The sequence below is a fragment of the Grus americana genome, chromosome 20, assembly GCF_028858705.1.
Source record: "Grus americana isolate bGruAme1 chromosome 20, bGruAme1.mat, whole genome shotgun sequence".
Taxonomy (NCBI): domain Eukaryota; kingdom Metazoa; phylum Chordata; class Aves; order Gruiformes; family Gruidae; genus Grus; species Grus americana.
The window spans coordinates 9,300,255-9,315,760 of record NC_072871.1 but is presented as its reverse complement, the minus strand read 5'-3'; the positions used below and the strand labels follow the sequence as shown (position 1 = coordinate 9,315,760).

The following is a 15,506-nucleotide window of genomic DNA, read 5'->3' as shown; positions in this document are numbered from 1 at the left end:
GAAACAATGGGAAGGATCTACCTCAAATGCCTCAAGTCAGAGCCTTGAGACATAAGACAAGCCACCTTCTTACACTGCTTAATGGGGCAGGAAGATCCTTTAGGAGGTAATTTTCCCTTAAAGGTGTTGAAAATACAGTGTAATTTTTCTGATGAATAGCTTGTGTTCCCCCAATAAAGACATAAAAAAAAATGGAAGCCACTAACCTAGCTGCATGAGGAGTAGCTGGTAAGCAGAACAAGGATCTTTGTGTCAGAAACAGCACTGACTTCATACCTAGCAAAAGCCACAGATTCAGACTAGATCCTTGCTCCAAGACAGATTTTAGGTTAAACCTATACAGAAGGATTCCGTTGGGGAAAAAAAAAAAATGCACAATTATCAGTTGCAAGACTAAACGAAGACATTAACAACTTGTTTGTTCTCAAAGTCTCCTTGATCCAAGTGACAGTGTTTTCAGTAAGCAAATAAAGTCTCACGCCAGTTTTTGATTGATTGAAGCAGTAGTCAAAGACTCAGGCTACATTTATACATGTCTCGAACGAGCCTGGTAGCCACTGTCAAGCAACTGACACTACTAGTGTTAAGATGGTCCTAAGGGCTATATGACAGCAGAGAGCATTGTGCAAAACAGGGAAGTAGGTTTTTTTAGTTGCTATGATGTTTAAGTATGTTTAAAGAAGTCTACTAAGCCATGTAACAGTTTGGGGTTCTTTAATCATTAAAGTTATACCCAACACATACTGGACAATTTGCAAGCAATACATCTTTGCACTGTAGTTACAGCGTGGTCTGCCCACTCTACCAGGACCAGAAAAAGAGCCTACTGCCAAATGGAGAAGGCTTCAGCTCTCCTTCAATGGGTGGGTTTGGCTCTGGTCTAGGTCTAGAGTGATAGGCATTCTCAGGCAGAGGACGGTCTGTCTTCACTTTTGTAACCTGGAAAGAAAAAAGAAGAAATGACACAATTTCTTACAGCATTTAATAGAAAAGCTAGATTGAGTCAGAAGGAAGAACTACCAAGAAGTTCCAAACAACACTAAGGACACATTGTTGATCTGATGAAAGCTATCTCCAGAGTACTTCCAAAAAAGACGGAGGGGAGGGGCATTTCACTCATAACTACAGAGTAGTTCTGCACGTGTGTGAGCTTGACTCCTAAAGGAAAGGTCTCTGCGCTAGGAAAAGCGGCGTTGCGTAAGAAAAGCACAAGTCTTCTGGGAAAGCAACCCTGGAGAATTCTGACAGAGTCTTGACTTCTAGTCCACAAGCCTCCCGTGTTGAGTTCATGAATCACCTTCTGGCCGGGAAAAGAGTTTAAGACCTGATCTGGACAAAATGTCCACAAGAAGGGAGAGAAGAATCTGGCTATCCAAACAAAAAGGTGTGAAGTTACCTTAGAGAGCTCTCCCAGATCAGGTCTCACCCAACCCAACTTCTCCAGCACACAGTTATCAAATACTGCCTGCTGCTTTCGGCATCGACGGAGCTCCTGCAAGTTGGTATAGTCAATGCACGTCCAGTACTCAGTAAATGGCTCTGCACAGTGCGTCTTAATCTTCCTGTAAGAGATTGCAGACAGAAAATGGTTAGCAAGTGTTGTAGCTTTAATGTTTTTCTCTCTTAATCAAACTTCAACTTGTGATAAAGTGGTTTTGTAGTTTTAAGTTCTCGGGAACACTTAAAGTCTTCAGACAAGCCAATATTTGAAGCATCATTAAACAGAACTCGATACCAACACCAGTAAAATTTGTAGCACTGTAGCTACAAGTAGGGATAGCAATATAACTTAACCAATATTTGGAAGGTATTCTGGCTAGGTAGGTGTCTACAGCTCCCCATAGGGGATGCTTGCTTTGGTAAGTAACAGTGTACATTACACAGTGCCCTAAGGCTTCCAAATTCATTTGGTGTCTTAAGCTCAAGAAAACATGTTTAGGACAGAAGTTTTTGATTACTAGCTGCTATACTAGAAGTGGACACACTTTGAGCTAATTAAACTAGGCCTTTTGCTAGTAACTTAAGAACATGATGCTGGGACATGTCTTGATCTACATTTTTGGTGAAAAGAGGCAAATGGTGTATCTACTCGAGCTTCACAGTAGTATGCCTGTGAAACAGGGGACAGACAATGCAAAGCTTAGGTTGGTTTCCTGGATTTCATTATATAGATGCCAGGTGCAGAAGCAGCAAGCCTTCCACACACACACACCCTTCAGTCCTTTGCTAGGCTAACAAAAACCTGGGCCGCTTACTCTGAGGCGGAGAACACAGAGCTTTGTTTGAAAAGGTAACTTGACATACAAATAAATAAACTAAAACGAAAAGGGCACAGCCTCTATCTTTAAAAGTTCACGTTTAAGAAGCAAGAATAAAGGCTCTGAAGGCCATGATGGTGGCAGCACTTTTAATTAAGCCGAGTGACTGCCAGCGCTCGAAAACCAAAACTCGGCAAGGACGCACTACACCGGGAGATGCCCCAAAACAGCTTCACCTTCAGGGCAGACGAGGGCCGCCGGCGCCCGCAGCAGCGGGTCTCTGCGTCCGGGCGCCCTCCGGGGCACTGGAAGACGGGCGGCCGCCGGGGGAGACTCGCTGGGGGCTCCGCTCACCTGAAGAAGTCGAGGGCGCACTGGTTGACCTGGCGGCCCTCCCGCAGGCACTTCCGCGGGTCCTTCTCCTCCCAGCGGCACAGCATAAACTCCTTGTTGGGGCGGTCGCACTGCGCGCCGTAGTGGTGGGCCGCGGCCTTCAGCACGGCCGAGCTGACGCTCACCTACAGCGGGGCAGAGCGGCAATAGGGGCAGCCCGCTTCGGCACCGGCCCACCGCGCTGCCCCGCGGGGGAAGGGCCCGGCGGCGGCGGCGGCCGCTCACTCACCTCCTGCACGTCGAGCTCCTCCAGGGAGGGCACCTGCAGGGAGCCGGGCATGGCGGCGCCGCTCTCCTTGAGCTCCCCTCAGCGCCCGCCCACCACCGCGCATGCGCCGCCGGCAAGGGATAGGCAGCACGCATGCGCGGTGGTGGGCGGGAGGCGGAGCTTTACGTCTCCGCGGCGCCCCGGCAGCGGCGGCGTTGTCATGGCGACGTGGCCGCGCCGTCGGGCCGGGCCGCCATGGAGGTGACGGGCAGCCGATACAGCGGGAGCACCGTGCGCGGCAGGTGGGCCCGGCGGGGCGCGGGGGCGCGGGGCTGCCCGACCTCCCCTTCCCAACCGCCCTGTCTCTTCCAGGATGGAGGGACAGGGCTCCTACACGCTGCTGACGGGCACCGAGTACCGGGGCACGCTGAGGGACGGGATGTTTGACGGCGAGGGAGAGCTGGTGTTCCCCAACGGCGGCAGATACTGGGCGGTCTGGCACCGCGGGGTGCCCACACAGGTACCCTGCACGGGGGGGGCCAGCCCCCGCCTCACCTCACCCCGAGGGGACCCTGCCACTGGGGAGCGGAGAAGGTTTGGGGTGAAATAAGCAGATTTCCAAGCCACGCCAATTTTTCATCGCCTCGGCGGGGTCTCGCACCCAAAGGTGTGATGGCGAGGCCGCTCCCAGGGGCGTCTCACAGATGCGGTTCCCAACGCTACTCAAACCCGAGCGGAACCACGCACTCGCCCTGCTCAGCTAACGCGCGGTTTTGGCAGTGGGAACACTGGCCTTGTTCGTACTCAATCCATCCATCATGTTTATTAACTCTGTGCTCGAACATGTTTTGCAGGGGAAATACACTTTTGCAGATGGTCTCAAATACAAAGATAAAAAATGGCATTACTGTGACGGCTACAACAGAAGATTTTATACAGAAATCTGTTCTGGTCTTAAACCAGCAGGTACTGAATTGCGTTTGCGATCCTAAGAGTCTGGAAGGAATTAAACTAACAACTTGCTTAAGAAAGATTAATTTGGCTACATGAGTAACATGGAGCAGAAATGCTCTGGCTAATTTCAGGACCCGACCATACGACGCTGCCAGAAGAATGCTGACACCACCTTCCACCAGTGCAGCGCAGGATGCAGCGTTACATCCTTAGCGTGGTCTCTTCTGGAGCGATGACCCGCAGGACAGGGCTTTGTTATCCGCAGCTTTTGATATCCTCATTAACCCTTTTATACATTTCACCTTCACTACATTAGCAGTGTGCTTTTCATGTAGAAAAGTTGAGCGAAAGCAATTAATTTACATCCAGAACATCAAATCAAGTTTGAATGCATCTGTCCCATGTAGCTTTTCAGTAGATACCGAAATAAACATTTGTGTCCAGTCTGGTTTTTTGCTAAATAGTTTTATAATATTATTATTTGTGTGTAGTCAAAAGGTGAAAAGATTTATAAGGAACAAGCGAGTAAAATATATGATGTAATACAGAAAATACTCTTCTTTATACATAGAATATTTTAGCGATGACATGTAGTTGTTCCGTGAGGCCAGCAAGACTCTCCTGGCCCCATTTTGGAGTTTGGGGTCATAGTTGTAATGTTAGCTTAGTGGGGTGAATCACAGGACCGTGAATGAGGAAATCAAAGTGATATCTTTTTATCACACACATTTTGTGTATGGTTTTTTCCATTTTCATTTTCTCCATCTGCAAAATTGGCAAAATGTTTTGGAGAGTTTATTGTAAGGTAACTGCGTTGTTTTTATAGCAAAAGCCATGGAGATGTAATATTTGTTAGTTACCTTGATCAAATGCACAAAAAAAAAAAAAAGTGCAAAATAAAGCAAACCCTTTGTTTTTTTTTTTTCTTCAGGCATTTCTCAGCTTACAAATCTGGATACTCCCAGAAAAATCCCGGAAGGATGTTACGACTGTGGTGATGGATTCTATAATCCTGAAACCAGAGTTATTGTTGACTACAAACTCAGGTTTCTGAGAAATGCAGGTATGATTAACTACTTCTGCTAGGTAAACTAAGATGAGTTTGTTTGTCATATCTTCTCAGATGCGTGATTAAAGCTAAAACATAAAAAAGTCCATTATTTGGTTCTGTTTTCACTGAGCTAAAATATTTTTTTACTTATTTATTTTTATCAGTGATTTATGTATCCCCAGAGTTGTATAAATCATGTTTTCCAAAATTACAGTGAAGTATTCACAAGCAGTTATGAATAAATATATTTTATTACCATTTGGTATGTTAATCTCAGGAAAATCTTCAGTCTCTTCCATTATGACCTCAAGCAAGGGAGTGGTTGTAAGGTGTACATCACTGATCCTGAAAGTTAATAAACTTTGTGTTGTGAACCAGCAAAGTGCTTAGGTATCTGCTTATCTCTACATGTTAGAGTAGTCCATTTTATTGAAATGAGTCTTAGGGCTATGAGAGGGAAACACTCATCACCATGTAGAGCTGTGTTTTGAGTAGAGTTTGGCAAATATTGGGTCTTGTGGATAAGTCCCCAAATTAATAAGCCTTGGGGAAAATTAGTTCTCGTCAAGCCAAGAGGGAAACTTTTCAAATTAAAAACACACAGAAGATCCCCAAACAGTTGACACTGGAATGACTCAAAAAAATGTAATCTGACAAACGCTTTGTGTTCTGACTATTTAACCATTGTGTTTATCAGCTTTTTGGTGCAGAATTTTTTTAAATGAAATGTTTTCTGAAAGCAACCACCCACCCACCTCACTTTTGCGTTTTTTTTTTTCCCCAAATGTCCAAATTGCAAGACCTGGTGTTTCTAGAAGCCAGAACATTTCATTTTCAGTGTGCCACAATTTAACAGTTTTGTTGCTTGGAAACTCCATTATTCAGCAAATTTACTATTTGTTGAAAAAAATTCCACTCAGCTCTACTTTCAAGAGCTTTTATAAGTATGCACTGTGATATTGGAAGAGGGAAGTGAAGGGAGGGTTAAATGAATTTGAGATACCATCTGCTATAAAATATACCCTATGATACATGGCCTGTTTTATAAATGTTGAATAAAAACTGATCTAGATTATTACAAATGGCATTGATCCAAAATACTGGAATGCAGTGGGCCTACTGATGAGGAAGATAAGCAACATGCTTTCCAAAAACACAGGAACCTGCACAGATTAGTACAGGAGGGAACGCCTTGGAATTCAATTTATTGTTTTTTAATCTGTTCTTTGAACTCATTGTCCTTTATGACATTTATCTCAAACCCTACAAATTATATCAATCAATATTCCCTAACCAGAGCAGCGCAGCGTGCAGTCCGACAGAGTTGTCGGAGATGTGCTTTGTGTGGCCATTCCATTGAAAGCCCTCTGCACAAAGTTAAACTTGTTGATGTGAGTGTGAAGGAGGAATGTGTCATGTAGGCCAGACCCTTCCTCTCAAGAACATGAACACAATTGAAAAACCCGGCACTTGTTCAACATCAGAGGAACTCTTACCGCCCCAGGAGAGATGATTCAGGGCACAAGGCCACTGCAGTAAAGAAAAAAAAAAATATTAAAAAAACCCAGCTGTAAGCAGAAGAAACTGAGGAAGAGGCTGGGATGACAGGGAACAGATCCAGAATTACTCCATTATAGGTTGGGCAGGAAGGAGCAGGAAAACCTCCAGGCTTCCAGCCAAGTCTTGAAAGCATCAAAAGCAGATGGTAGGAAGCATTCAGGAAGTTCTTACAACAGCTTGACAGGTTTACCAAAATGACACTATCTTCCTCAGGTCTGGCAGCAGGCTTTCAGAATACTCCAGTTCTCACCTTTCACCCCAGCCCTATTATGAAGCAATTTCTGATTGTTTCTTGGATGTTTGTGAAAAAGGGCAAGGAAACCTACAGCCTTGGCAGTGACTTGCCTCCAAACTGGCAGCATCCAGGTACCTTTCCAAAAGAGAAGAAAATAGACGCCATTTGAAACTATTGAGTTTGCTTCCACCACTTCTTTGTCAAGATGAGTGTATGTAGAGTACCGTAGAGACTTCTGTTAAATTTGGCAAGCCTTGCATTTCACTAGCGTGGAGGTCTGATACTCATTTACTTAAAGAGCTCTTACTGTTAAAGCAGTGCAAAGGCCCATCAAGAAAACATAATCAGGCCCAGGGAATGAAATGACAGCAACAGTTTTGTTATACGTTTTTATCTAGCGAAGTTTTCCAAATTCTCGTTACAATCTTGCAATTATTACTCCGACCCTAAACCTCTGTTTCCTTGGGGATGCTCAAATTTCTCTTGATTCTCCATGTGTACTTCAATCTCTTCTTTTTTCCAGTATTGCGAAGTACACAAAATTGGACACATAAATAAGAATGGGAATGCTCATTTGTAAGAAGATACGTTGTTTATTTTGAATAGATACTGGGACAAGACTCCTGTTTCACTAGTAGTATTACTTTATTTTTTTTCCAGAAATAGGATGCCTGGCACCTTTGTAAGAGTTTGGTCAATAGAGAGATGGGAAGATTTCCCAATTTTTTCAGTAGAACAGTGGAAAATATATGATGTTACGTTTAATGCAAAGCAGGGAGGTACAAGAAGAGCAGTGATGTTCAGGATTAAGGACCCCTGAATATCGGAGAAGCCCATAGTTTTCAAAGAGAAAATACTATGAAAAATAGAAATTTTGTTCTGATGAGATGGAAGATATTAGAGGAGATTGCCTGGGTCACCTCTCTTTTCATGAAACGCGAAGATACTTCTGATGAAAATTGCTCTGTTTCTCCTGTGGTTCTCCCAAGGATGGGTTAAATACTATAAAACGTGCTTTTGCTTTTGGTAATATGAGACTATTTGTGCTACTACTTTCATATCCCATCTTCAGGTTTAATTAGTATGTGTATGGTGCACAGGGTAGCTTTCTATACTCCAGTCAATATTACCTGAAATATAGGCATCTCTTCATATAACATCAAGAGCAGGAAGACACAAAGCCTGCCTTTACACTAAAAGCTGGGTCAGGTAACTGAATTAACATGCATGTTATTAAGAGCAGGATTAGGCCTGGAAAACCAGCACAAGCGTCCTTTTAAGAGGAGAGGTTTTGGTGTTGCTGCAATCCCAAGCCAGCAAACAGTTTAGGATTTCTACAAGCCTGAAAGTCTTGTAAAAAGCAGCAGGAAAAATCCTGCTGCTTCAGGAGTCATTATGAGCTGAAAAGATCAAGATTCAAGAACATTATTTTATTATAGTTTAGAAAAGTCTGGGGTTAAAACATCTGAGGTTCCCTGGTTGTGAGGCTGACCCAACTCCACAGGCAAGGGTGCAAAGCCATTTTAATTCTAAGCCTTAGTAATCACAGACTTACAGTTTTCTTGCATTGTTACCTTGGGGAAAAGATTCTAATGCTTGTTCTGAAAGAATTTAGAAGCAATATTTTTTTTTTAACGTCGGCAGCGATTTATTCATCCATTTCAGGTTTATCCAAGTATGCAAATCCATGAGATAAATCTCCTACATTTAGACTTCTCTGTCTTACAACTCAGATCTGACTTGTACCAAGTGCTTTCTGAGAAATGTAGACTTGACTTGTCTGAAAAAATGTAGTTGAGAAACAGAGCCATAACCACTCAATAATTACACAGGGTAATATTTCTGTACCTACCCTCATGTACCCCAAATACATGCAGATGTTTGCGTGCTCTTTCTCATAAACTACTGGAGAATTGGGTGTGGGGTGAGGACCTGGCAATTTTTCAGGCCTGGAGTATTTCTGGAAAAAAGACAGCAAGTTTAAGTTAAAGTCAACCGTGGTGCAGGAAAAAAGATTGACTGCACTTAGGGATCATGCACGGAGCTTTATTCCCTGTTCTTCTTTGAAATTGCCCATTCTGATGATGGAGGGAGTGGATGAACGGTCTGATCCAGGCTAGTCCCTAGTCATTGCCTAAGAATGTAAGAGTTGTTTTGGCAGATGCCCTTAGCAATGGAGAGGAAAGCCCCAGCAATACACATACAGAGGGAATATAGTATTTTTGTTCGAATGAATTTAGCTTCCCATAGATTTAAATGTCTACTTATAACACAGGACCATTTAATCTTTTGTACATTTGTTTCTTTTTTATTTGACTTAAGATACTGAATTTAGATGAGGTTTAGTTCCTACATATTGAAACTCTTAAAAGCTCTTCAAATAATTGTTCTTTGGATACTTGTTAAGCTAAAGAAATCAGTTTTGATCGGCAGTAAAAGTTCATGCTATTTTAAGTGCAATGCTATAGCTATTTTCTGTTGTATATTTAATCATTTTGAATTATATGTCATGTAAAAGATTTTAGCTCTGGGGCATTTGCCAGATGGCTGATTCTGCATTTCACACAACAAAAGAAATAATGTTTGTGTAAAGCTCTTAAAAATAGTTGGTAATCAGTATATTCTACAACGAATAGGATCCAGACCTGTTTGGAAAAAAACCCCAGCTTTTGCAGAAATTAATTTAGAGGATTTGGTCTCTACCTCTGGGCTCTGAACAAAACAAATTGTGTCTATTGTTTGCTGATTTTTTAACATTTAACAAGTTAACTGAATTGTAAATTTTACTCATTTTTATGTTAAATGCCGTTTATTGCAATCCATTGATCTTTTTACTTTGGCTGAAAAACTTATTTCTGAAAACAGGGTTTTGTAAAACAGAGAGCCAATACTACTTTCCGTTTACAAAAGTAGAGCATACGAATGCGAGTAGCCCTTTGCTTTTCTTGCAACAGCTGAAGTGCTTGTCCTTTTTACTGCTAACTCCTCTTTCTGGCCTCTTTGGTTCATATTCCTCCAAAATACCATTGCAAAACATATTTTCTCTCTCTGCCATGGCACTCAGCTTGTTTTCTTTGCCCACAAGGCTCTACACAAGTCTGTACAAATTCACCTTTTGGTCTTGTCTCCTCCATCTCCCATATACTTTTTTCTCTTGTGTCTAGTCCCAGGACATAGGGGTTTTTGCCTACATTCATACAATTCCAGTTTTCTGGTCCTTGCTTTCCAGACTCACTCCTTCTATGGTAGTCAGAAGATTTGAAGAATATTACATTAATTGGAAGGTTAGAAATTGCATTATAGCTCTTTCATCTGGATCTCCAAGTGTTGCTCATCTATCTCTTCCTATTTTTTAGTTAGATAGCTTTTGTCCTGATGTGAGAGCTTTGTACCTACATTATCTCCAATGCTTAACAAATAAATTAGTTGAGGAGCCAGATCTTAGAAGGAGGAAAGGCAGAACATTAGCAAGTGTCAAACTGGGGACTGCTGAGTGGGCAAGGCAAATGAATGAGTATTGAACTGAAGATGGCAGAAGGAAATTGAGTCTACTTAATTTAAAGAGAAGATCCCAGACTCCTACAAGAAGTAGCTTCATGTCTATTCTTACTTTTTTAAACACATTTTAAAATGTTGGACTAATTCTCCTACCCATCATATGCTCTTTTCATATCTTTTTATGTAGAAATGTGTTAAGATCAGGCACATTTTGAATGCCATTGCAAAATGCATACTTATGATGCCTTTCTCAGTGTCAAAGTCTGCTCAGGTGACAGAGATAGTTGGAGAATTCTCATCTATGTAACCAAGAAAATACTTTTAGATTAAATTTGACTTACTTGTTTTAATATAAAATATCCTCCATTTGGTAAAATAGATTATGAACCAATATGATTTATATTCAAGACTATAGCCCACAATGATAATATTAATCTATGAATCATGATGTAAGTTACTATAGTAATTTCAGTAGCTATAGCTTTTGCAGATACATTTTTCCTTGTGGTTTCCTGGTCTTAAAATACTTACCATTTTGAAAACTGCAAAAGTTTCGGTTCCAAATAGTGGCACGCCAAGAATAACAACTTTGTTTGTGTGCTAGACATCCTATTGTGAATCCATTAAATAGGTTATACACAAGTCTTATAGGCACATATACTCAACTATACAGTTTGTGTGAAAACAAGTTTTACAAGAGATGGAAAGTTCATTTGGGGGCCATTTTGGAATTACAGTAATTGAAAGTAAATGGAAGGGTGAGAATTTGTGGGTGGAAGCAAAGGTTAATTGAAAACATATTTTCCATTTTCTTGCTAGCCTTGATGTTGGTAGGGTCAGGTGCAGTAAGGAAAGTGGTGCTGGGGTCCCAGAGGGGGCAGTGGAAATGAAAGGGGTGTGCCAGGCAGAATCCATGGCTGAGATGCTATCACATGTGATTGTAATTGTGTAGTGGAAGAACACGGTAAACCGCGCCGCGGGTGATGGGAGGAGTCAGGCATGCGAAAGAATTAAATGATATTGTTGTTTACAATGGTTTGCGTGTGCTTGGCCCTCTGCAAACAGAAAGGAAACTCAGCTCTGGTTCAAGGATTGCCTATTGTAAACACACTCTCTTACAAACCAGTCATGGAAAGCTGCTCTTACCACATGGCTGTGTCCTCCAGGGTCCGCTGGAGCTTGAGCCTCTGATCGTCCTGATGGAGGGACATACCAGGGCACATCTACTTCCCTCCTCGCTCGCATGGCCTTTAACAGAAGCGAGAGTGAAGGAAGGGACGATGCCCACTCACATCTGGTCCCAGCTCGCCTTTGAGCAGAGGAGGGAGCCAAGGATCTGAATTTTGGAGTGCATCAGGGAGTGCATCAGGCCTCCAGCGTAGACAAAGCCTTTAAGACACCAGGAACACATACAGCTACAAAGTGCGGTATGAAGACCTAACAGAGTCAGACAAGGTTTTTAAGGTAAACAATGTAGGGTTTTTTTTCCCTAAGCCACTAAGTATTCTTATTTCAATGCAGTACATCTTCCTGCACACCTCTAGGTGGTTTACTGGGAAAGCATTAGTTAAGAGGGCAAATTAGGAAGCCTAGATGGCAATACTGCTGTTTGCTGATGGTCTCCACTCTGCATCATGGCAGACACCTAAGCATGCAGAGTCCTAAGAAGTCTCTCACAGCTGAGGTTTCCATAAGCAACACAGAAATGCAATAGCTAGAAGCAAATCATTCTAAAATTTGCAATATGCATTTAATATAGGAAGATTAAATGCACCTAAATTACAGAGTATTTTCAAGTCGTCCCTTGGAAGCACCCTGAAGCAAGCCCACCCTGAATTTTCAGCTGTTTCTAATCCCAGTGGAGAGATAAATCTGGAGTGTGTAGTTGGGGAAGTCTCTTCTGCCACTACTTTTAAACTGAACGTTGAAAATGAGACAAGTGGTTTCATTTGGCAGAGATGTTGAGCAGAAATCTACTGATTTAAGTGGCCTGCAGTTTGAGCTCACCGTGGAATACACCTAACAGCATTTTTGACACCTGTGTGGACTTTGCTGGCATTTGGAGCTTCCCCTAAAGCCAGCCAAAACAAGGAAGAAACTTGCAAAGCAATATCTGTTGAGAAGAACTAATTTTGAAATGGGCTACTTACAGGAACACGGTATGACCAACAGATTTAGTTGGGTCTTATTTGCCTAGAAAGACTCTATCCAAACCGACCTGTTGACTGTGTAGACAGTGTCCAACAGCAGATCAGTAGGACTCACACCCCTGTTAATCATCTGTGGGGGGGCAGATGCTGTTTCTGGGGATCAGTTGTACAGGTGGCTACCAGGGTTGGCTCCGTATGCCTCTGCCTGCTTAATGAAAACAGCCTGAATTAATTACAAAAATATAAGAGAAGCTATCCCAGTTTGGGCTGGCTGAGGATCTGGCCCATAATATTCAAAATGTGTTTGTGGGTGCTAGAAAACTGATCTTATTTTTGACTGAGACACAAGAAAATAATTCAAAAGAATCAGTCAATACTTACATATATTCTAACAGCACATCTATTAAAATCTCTCACGATCTCTCTCCGTTTCAAGATTTCAATGATATGTCATGATAATAACCATTATATTTCACTAACTTTGGAAGAAATAACTTGTTAACATTTACTAACTGAACAGGGATACACCAGATTGCAATACAATTTTCAGAGAAAGCTTTTTTCCTTTACCTTCAACTATCAACATGGTTAGTCCAGTTTCAGCAAAGTCTGTTCCATGAATGTGTATTCTACTGAGGAAAATCTAAAAAAATGGATAAACTTTTAAAGATAAATACGCTGACACAAAATTCAGCACACAACATGAAGAACCCCATACTACCTAATTGTGCACAGGGTGATAATTTGCCACTGATTAAAGAGTTTGTATTTTTTTTCCAATCTTTTTTAAAGAGAAAATTACTTCTGAAGGTGAAGATGTGCTTAGACAATCATATTAACATATTCAAACAATTGCAATTTGTAAAATAGTAATTACAACTCACTATCTGGTAGCATTAATCAAACTTCAAGGTTTAATTCCATTTTAAATATTGATGAAATGTGATTCTCCAATCTAACCCTGGTGTTGCGGGGTTATGGAAGCAGCCAGTGACAGAAAAAGAGGAACGTGTAGTTAACAAGCAGCTGCCACAAAGAAGGATCGGCATCTGTGATTTAAATTGTTAGCTGCACAGTCAGGTAGAGTGTAAAAAGGGTAGTCAAGAGGCTGTTAAGTCCATTGCTGCCAATTACTAACAATCAGGGAGGAGCTTTAAGACTTGTTCAGTACAATAAACCCAGTTTGTCTTGTTTCAGGGGTTACTACTGAAGAGGTTGCAGCTGCACTGATTCAAATAGCCCTAAAACTACAGTAATTATCAACCAGTCTTCTTTAGTGTAGCAAAAGTATGTTTTACCATAGCTTAACTCTTTACATTCTAATATTTCCCTGCCTCTTCTCACACAGCTAGCCCTGGAGCCATTCTCATCTCTGGGTTTGTGTTCTTCTCACTATGCTGGATCAATTCTTTCGTTTCCCCTTACCTAGACCAAGGACCAGTAGCACGGTATGCTACGAGTCATTACATCGATTTTTCCTTTTCATATACAACGTTGAAATTCATATAGCTCATTCAGTTTTTACATCTGATTTAACTCTATGCAAGTTCAGCTGCGCTTATGAACGTGTATTTAATTTGCATGGGATCAGATCACTGCACAAACTGAGACATTTTAGGATGGGTCTGGTGATGCTAAGATCCCTAGAGCAACCTGCCTCGTGTGCTTTCTCAGGAGACCATGAAAACCCAGAGTGCAGAAGGAAACAATTTAGGCAAACCAAGGCGATGTTGGAAACCTGTTAGATGAAGCCAGTTAGCATCTGCCTTTCTTAGTGCTTACTCCCTCGCTGCTCAGCTAAGCGAGCGCTGTACATTTCTCACCAGGAAGGCTGACTGATTATTTCTAGTACTCAAGTGAGCCACGTCTATCTAGACCCAAATACGAGCCAGATAGTGGTGATGTATAGCACATGTAAGTTTTGTTTATTCCTTCACCATGGCAGAAATAGACAAAGTTTCATTTTCTTGCAATTATTACAAGCTCAGATAAACCTTTTTTTTTTTTTTTTTTTTTTTTTTTTTTGTTAAGGCAATTCCAGCTAAAATCAGAGAGATACCCAGGCTGGACAATCTCTGTTATAGCCAAGGCTCACGTGATCACGTCATTACTGTGCTGGAACACCTAGTGCATAGAACAAAAGCCAGCACATTGATTATGGCTTTGATGTTGTTTTTAAGAAAGCTTAAGGACTACATTTGCATTCCTGCTGCAGCCCTCAGTGGAATCTCTGCCTCTGTAAGGATTGCGTGGTCTTTAAGCTCATCTTTGTAATTTCCCTTTTAGCATATTTTTCAGCATTTATTTTCTCCTAGATTATACCCAAATAAGAAACATGCCATTAACAGGGTATTTTGTTATGGGCCTATTGATTCATAGGCATAGGGAATAAAAAAGAGATCATGTCAGTGAAGCACAGAAAGAGCTGAACTTAGCTATTCTATCCAAACGGTAACCATTTCTCAGTGATTAAAGTGAGCCTGCAGGCTGAGCTGTTGGAACAATGGCCGTACAAGTGCGTTCTCCAACCCATTCACGGTCACTGGGGTGCTGCTCAGAGGTGGGCGCTCACCACCAAACCCAAGCTTTTGCAAGCCAGCACCCTTGAGAGGGAAATGAGAAGAGGGTCAGTAGGCGCAAACCAGCACTTTGTCTGGAAACCAGTGACTGTATGCCAAGAGCAAACTGGAGAGCAGGCTCTAAGGGAGAACCTCCCATGAGTCACTGGCCTTTCTGACTACCGGTTGTCAAGGGTGGCAGATGAGCGCTGCTGCTCGGACAAGGGACAAGTGCCTTGGCACGTGCCTTCCTTAAGCCCGCTTTTACCAGGATGCCAACAGAGCTGCACGTGAGCAGCGCCTTCGGAGAAGCCAAGGCCTGCGCTCCACTCACTCGGCCAGGAATGAGAAAAAGGGGAGGGTAGCATGAAAAAAGAAAAGGAAGGAAAAAAAGGAAGGACAAAGCTGACTTGATTCAAAACCCACTGCAATCAGTAAGATGAACCCCCAAGCCTGAAGACTTGTGCATCAGACCTAATTTGTTACGTACGCTTCTGTGAATTTACACTCCTCGGATTAGCACAACTTCATTCCCAGAACCTTCCTACCTTTTGCATTTCAAATGCTACTATGTCGCTTTAAGATAAAGGTATGACTCCACAGTCAAAAGATCTCCATGAAAATTTGACTCCTTACAAGCA

At 42.1% G+C, this 15,506-nt stretch overlaps 3 protein-coding genes across 3 annotated transcripts in view; 1 reads left to right on the top strand and 2 right to left on the bottom strand.

Annotated features, from left to right (window-relative positions):
* Positions 1-697: 697 nt before the first annotated feature.
* Positions 698-3,014, bottom strand: NDUFA8 (NADH:ubiquinone oxidoreductase subunit A8). The gene is made up of 4 exons (XM_054848853.1): positions 2,881-3,014; positions 2,613-2,776; positions 1,397-1,562; positions 698-939 (listed from the first exon to the last, which is right to left on the bottom strand). The coding sequence occupies exons 1-4, from the start codon at positions 2,929-2,931 to the stop codon at positions 802-804; spliced, it is 519 nt and encodes a 172-aa protein (XP_054704828.1). The 5' UTR covers positions 2,932-3,014; the 3' UTR covers positions 698-801.
* Positions 3,015-3,038: 24 nt separating this feature from the next.
* The window catches only part of MORN5 (MORN repeat containing 5), a 15,079-nt gene continuing 2,611 nt past the window's right edge, over positions 3,039-15,506 (top strand). Inside the window, exons 1-4 of the mRNA XM_054848851.1 lie at positions 3,039-3,161; positions 3,232-3,379; positions 3,714-3,825; positions 4,745-4,876. Of these exons, the coding sequence (XP_054704826.1) occupies positions 3,115-3,161; positions 3,232-3,379; positions 3,714-3,825; positions 4,745-4,876 (439 nt within the window). The 5' untranslated portion in view covers positions 3,039-3,114. The remainder of the gene's footprint in view (positions 3,162-3,231; positions 3,380-3,713; positions 3,826-4,744; positions 4,877-15,506) is intronic.
* LHX6 (LIM homeobox 6) overlaps positions 12,836-15,506 on the bottom strand; it is a 23,637-nt gene continuing 20,966 nt past the window's right edge. Inside the window, exon 11 of the transcript XR_008580019.1 lies at positions 12,836-12,950. The gene's annotated coding sequence lies outside the window, so the exon portion shown is untranslated. The remainder of the gene's footprint in view (positions 12,951-15,506) is intronic.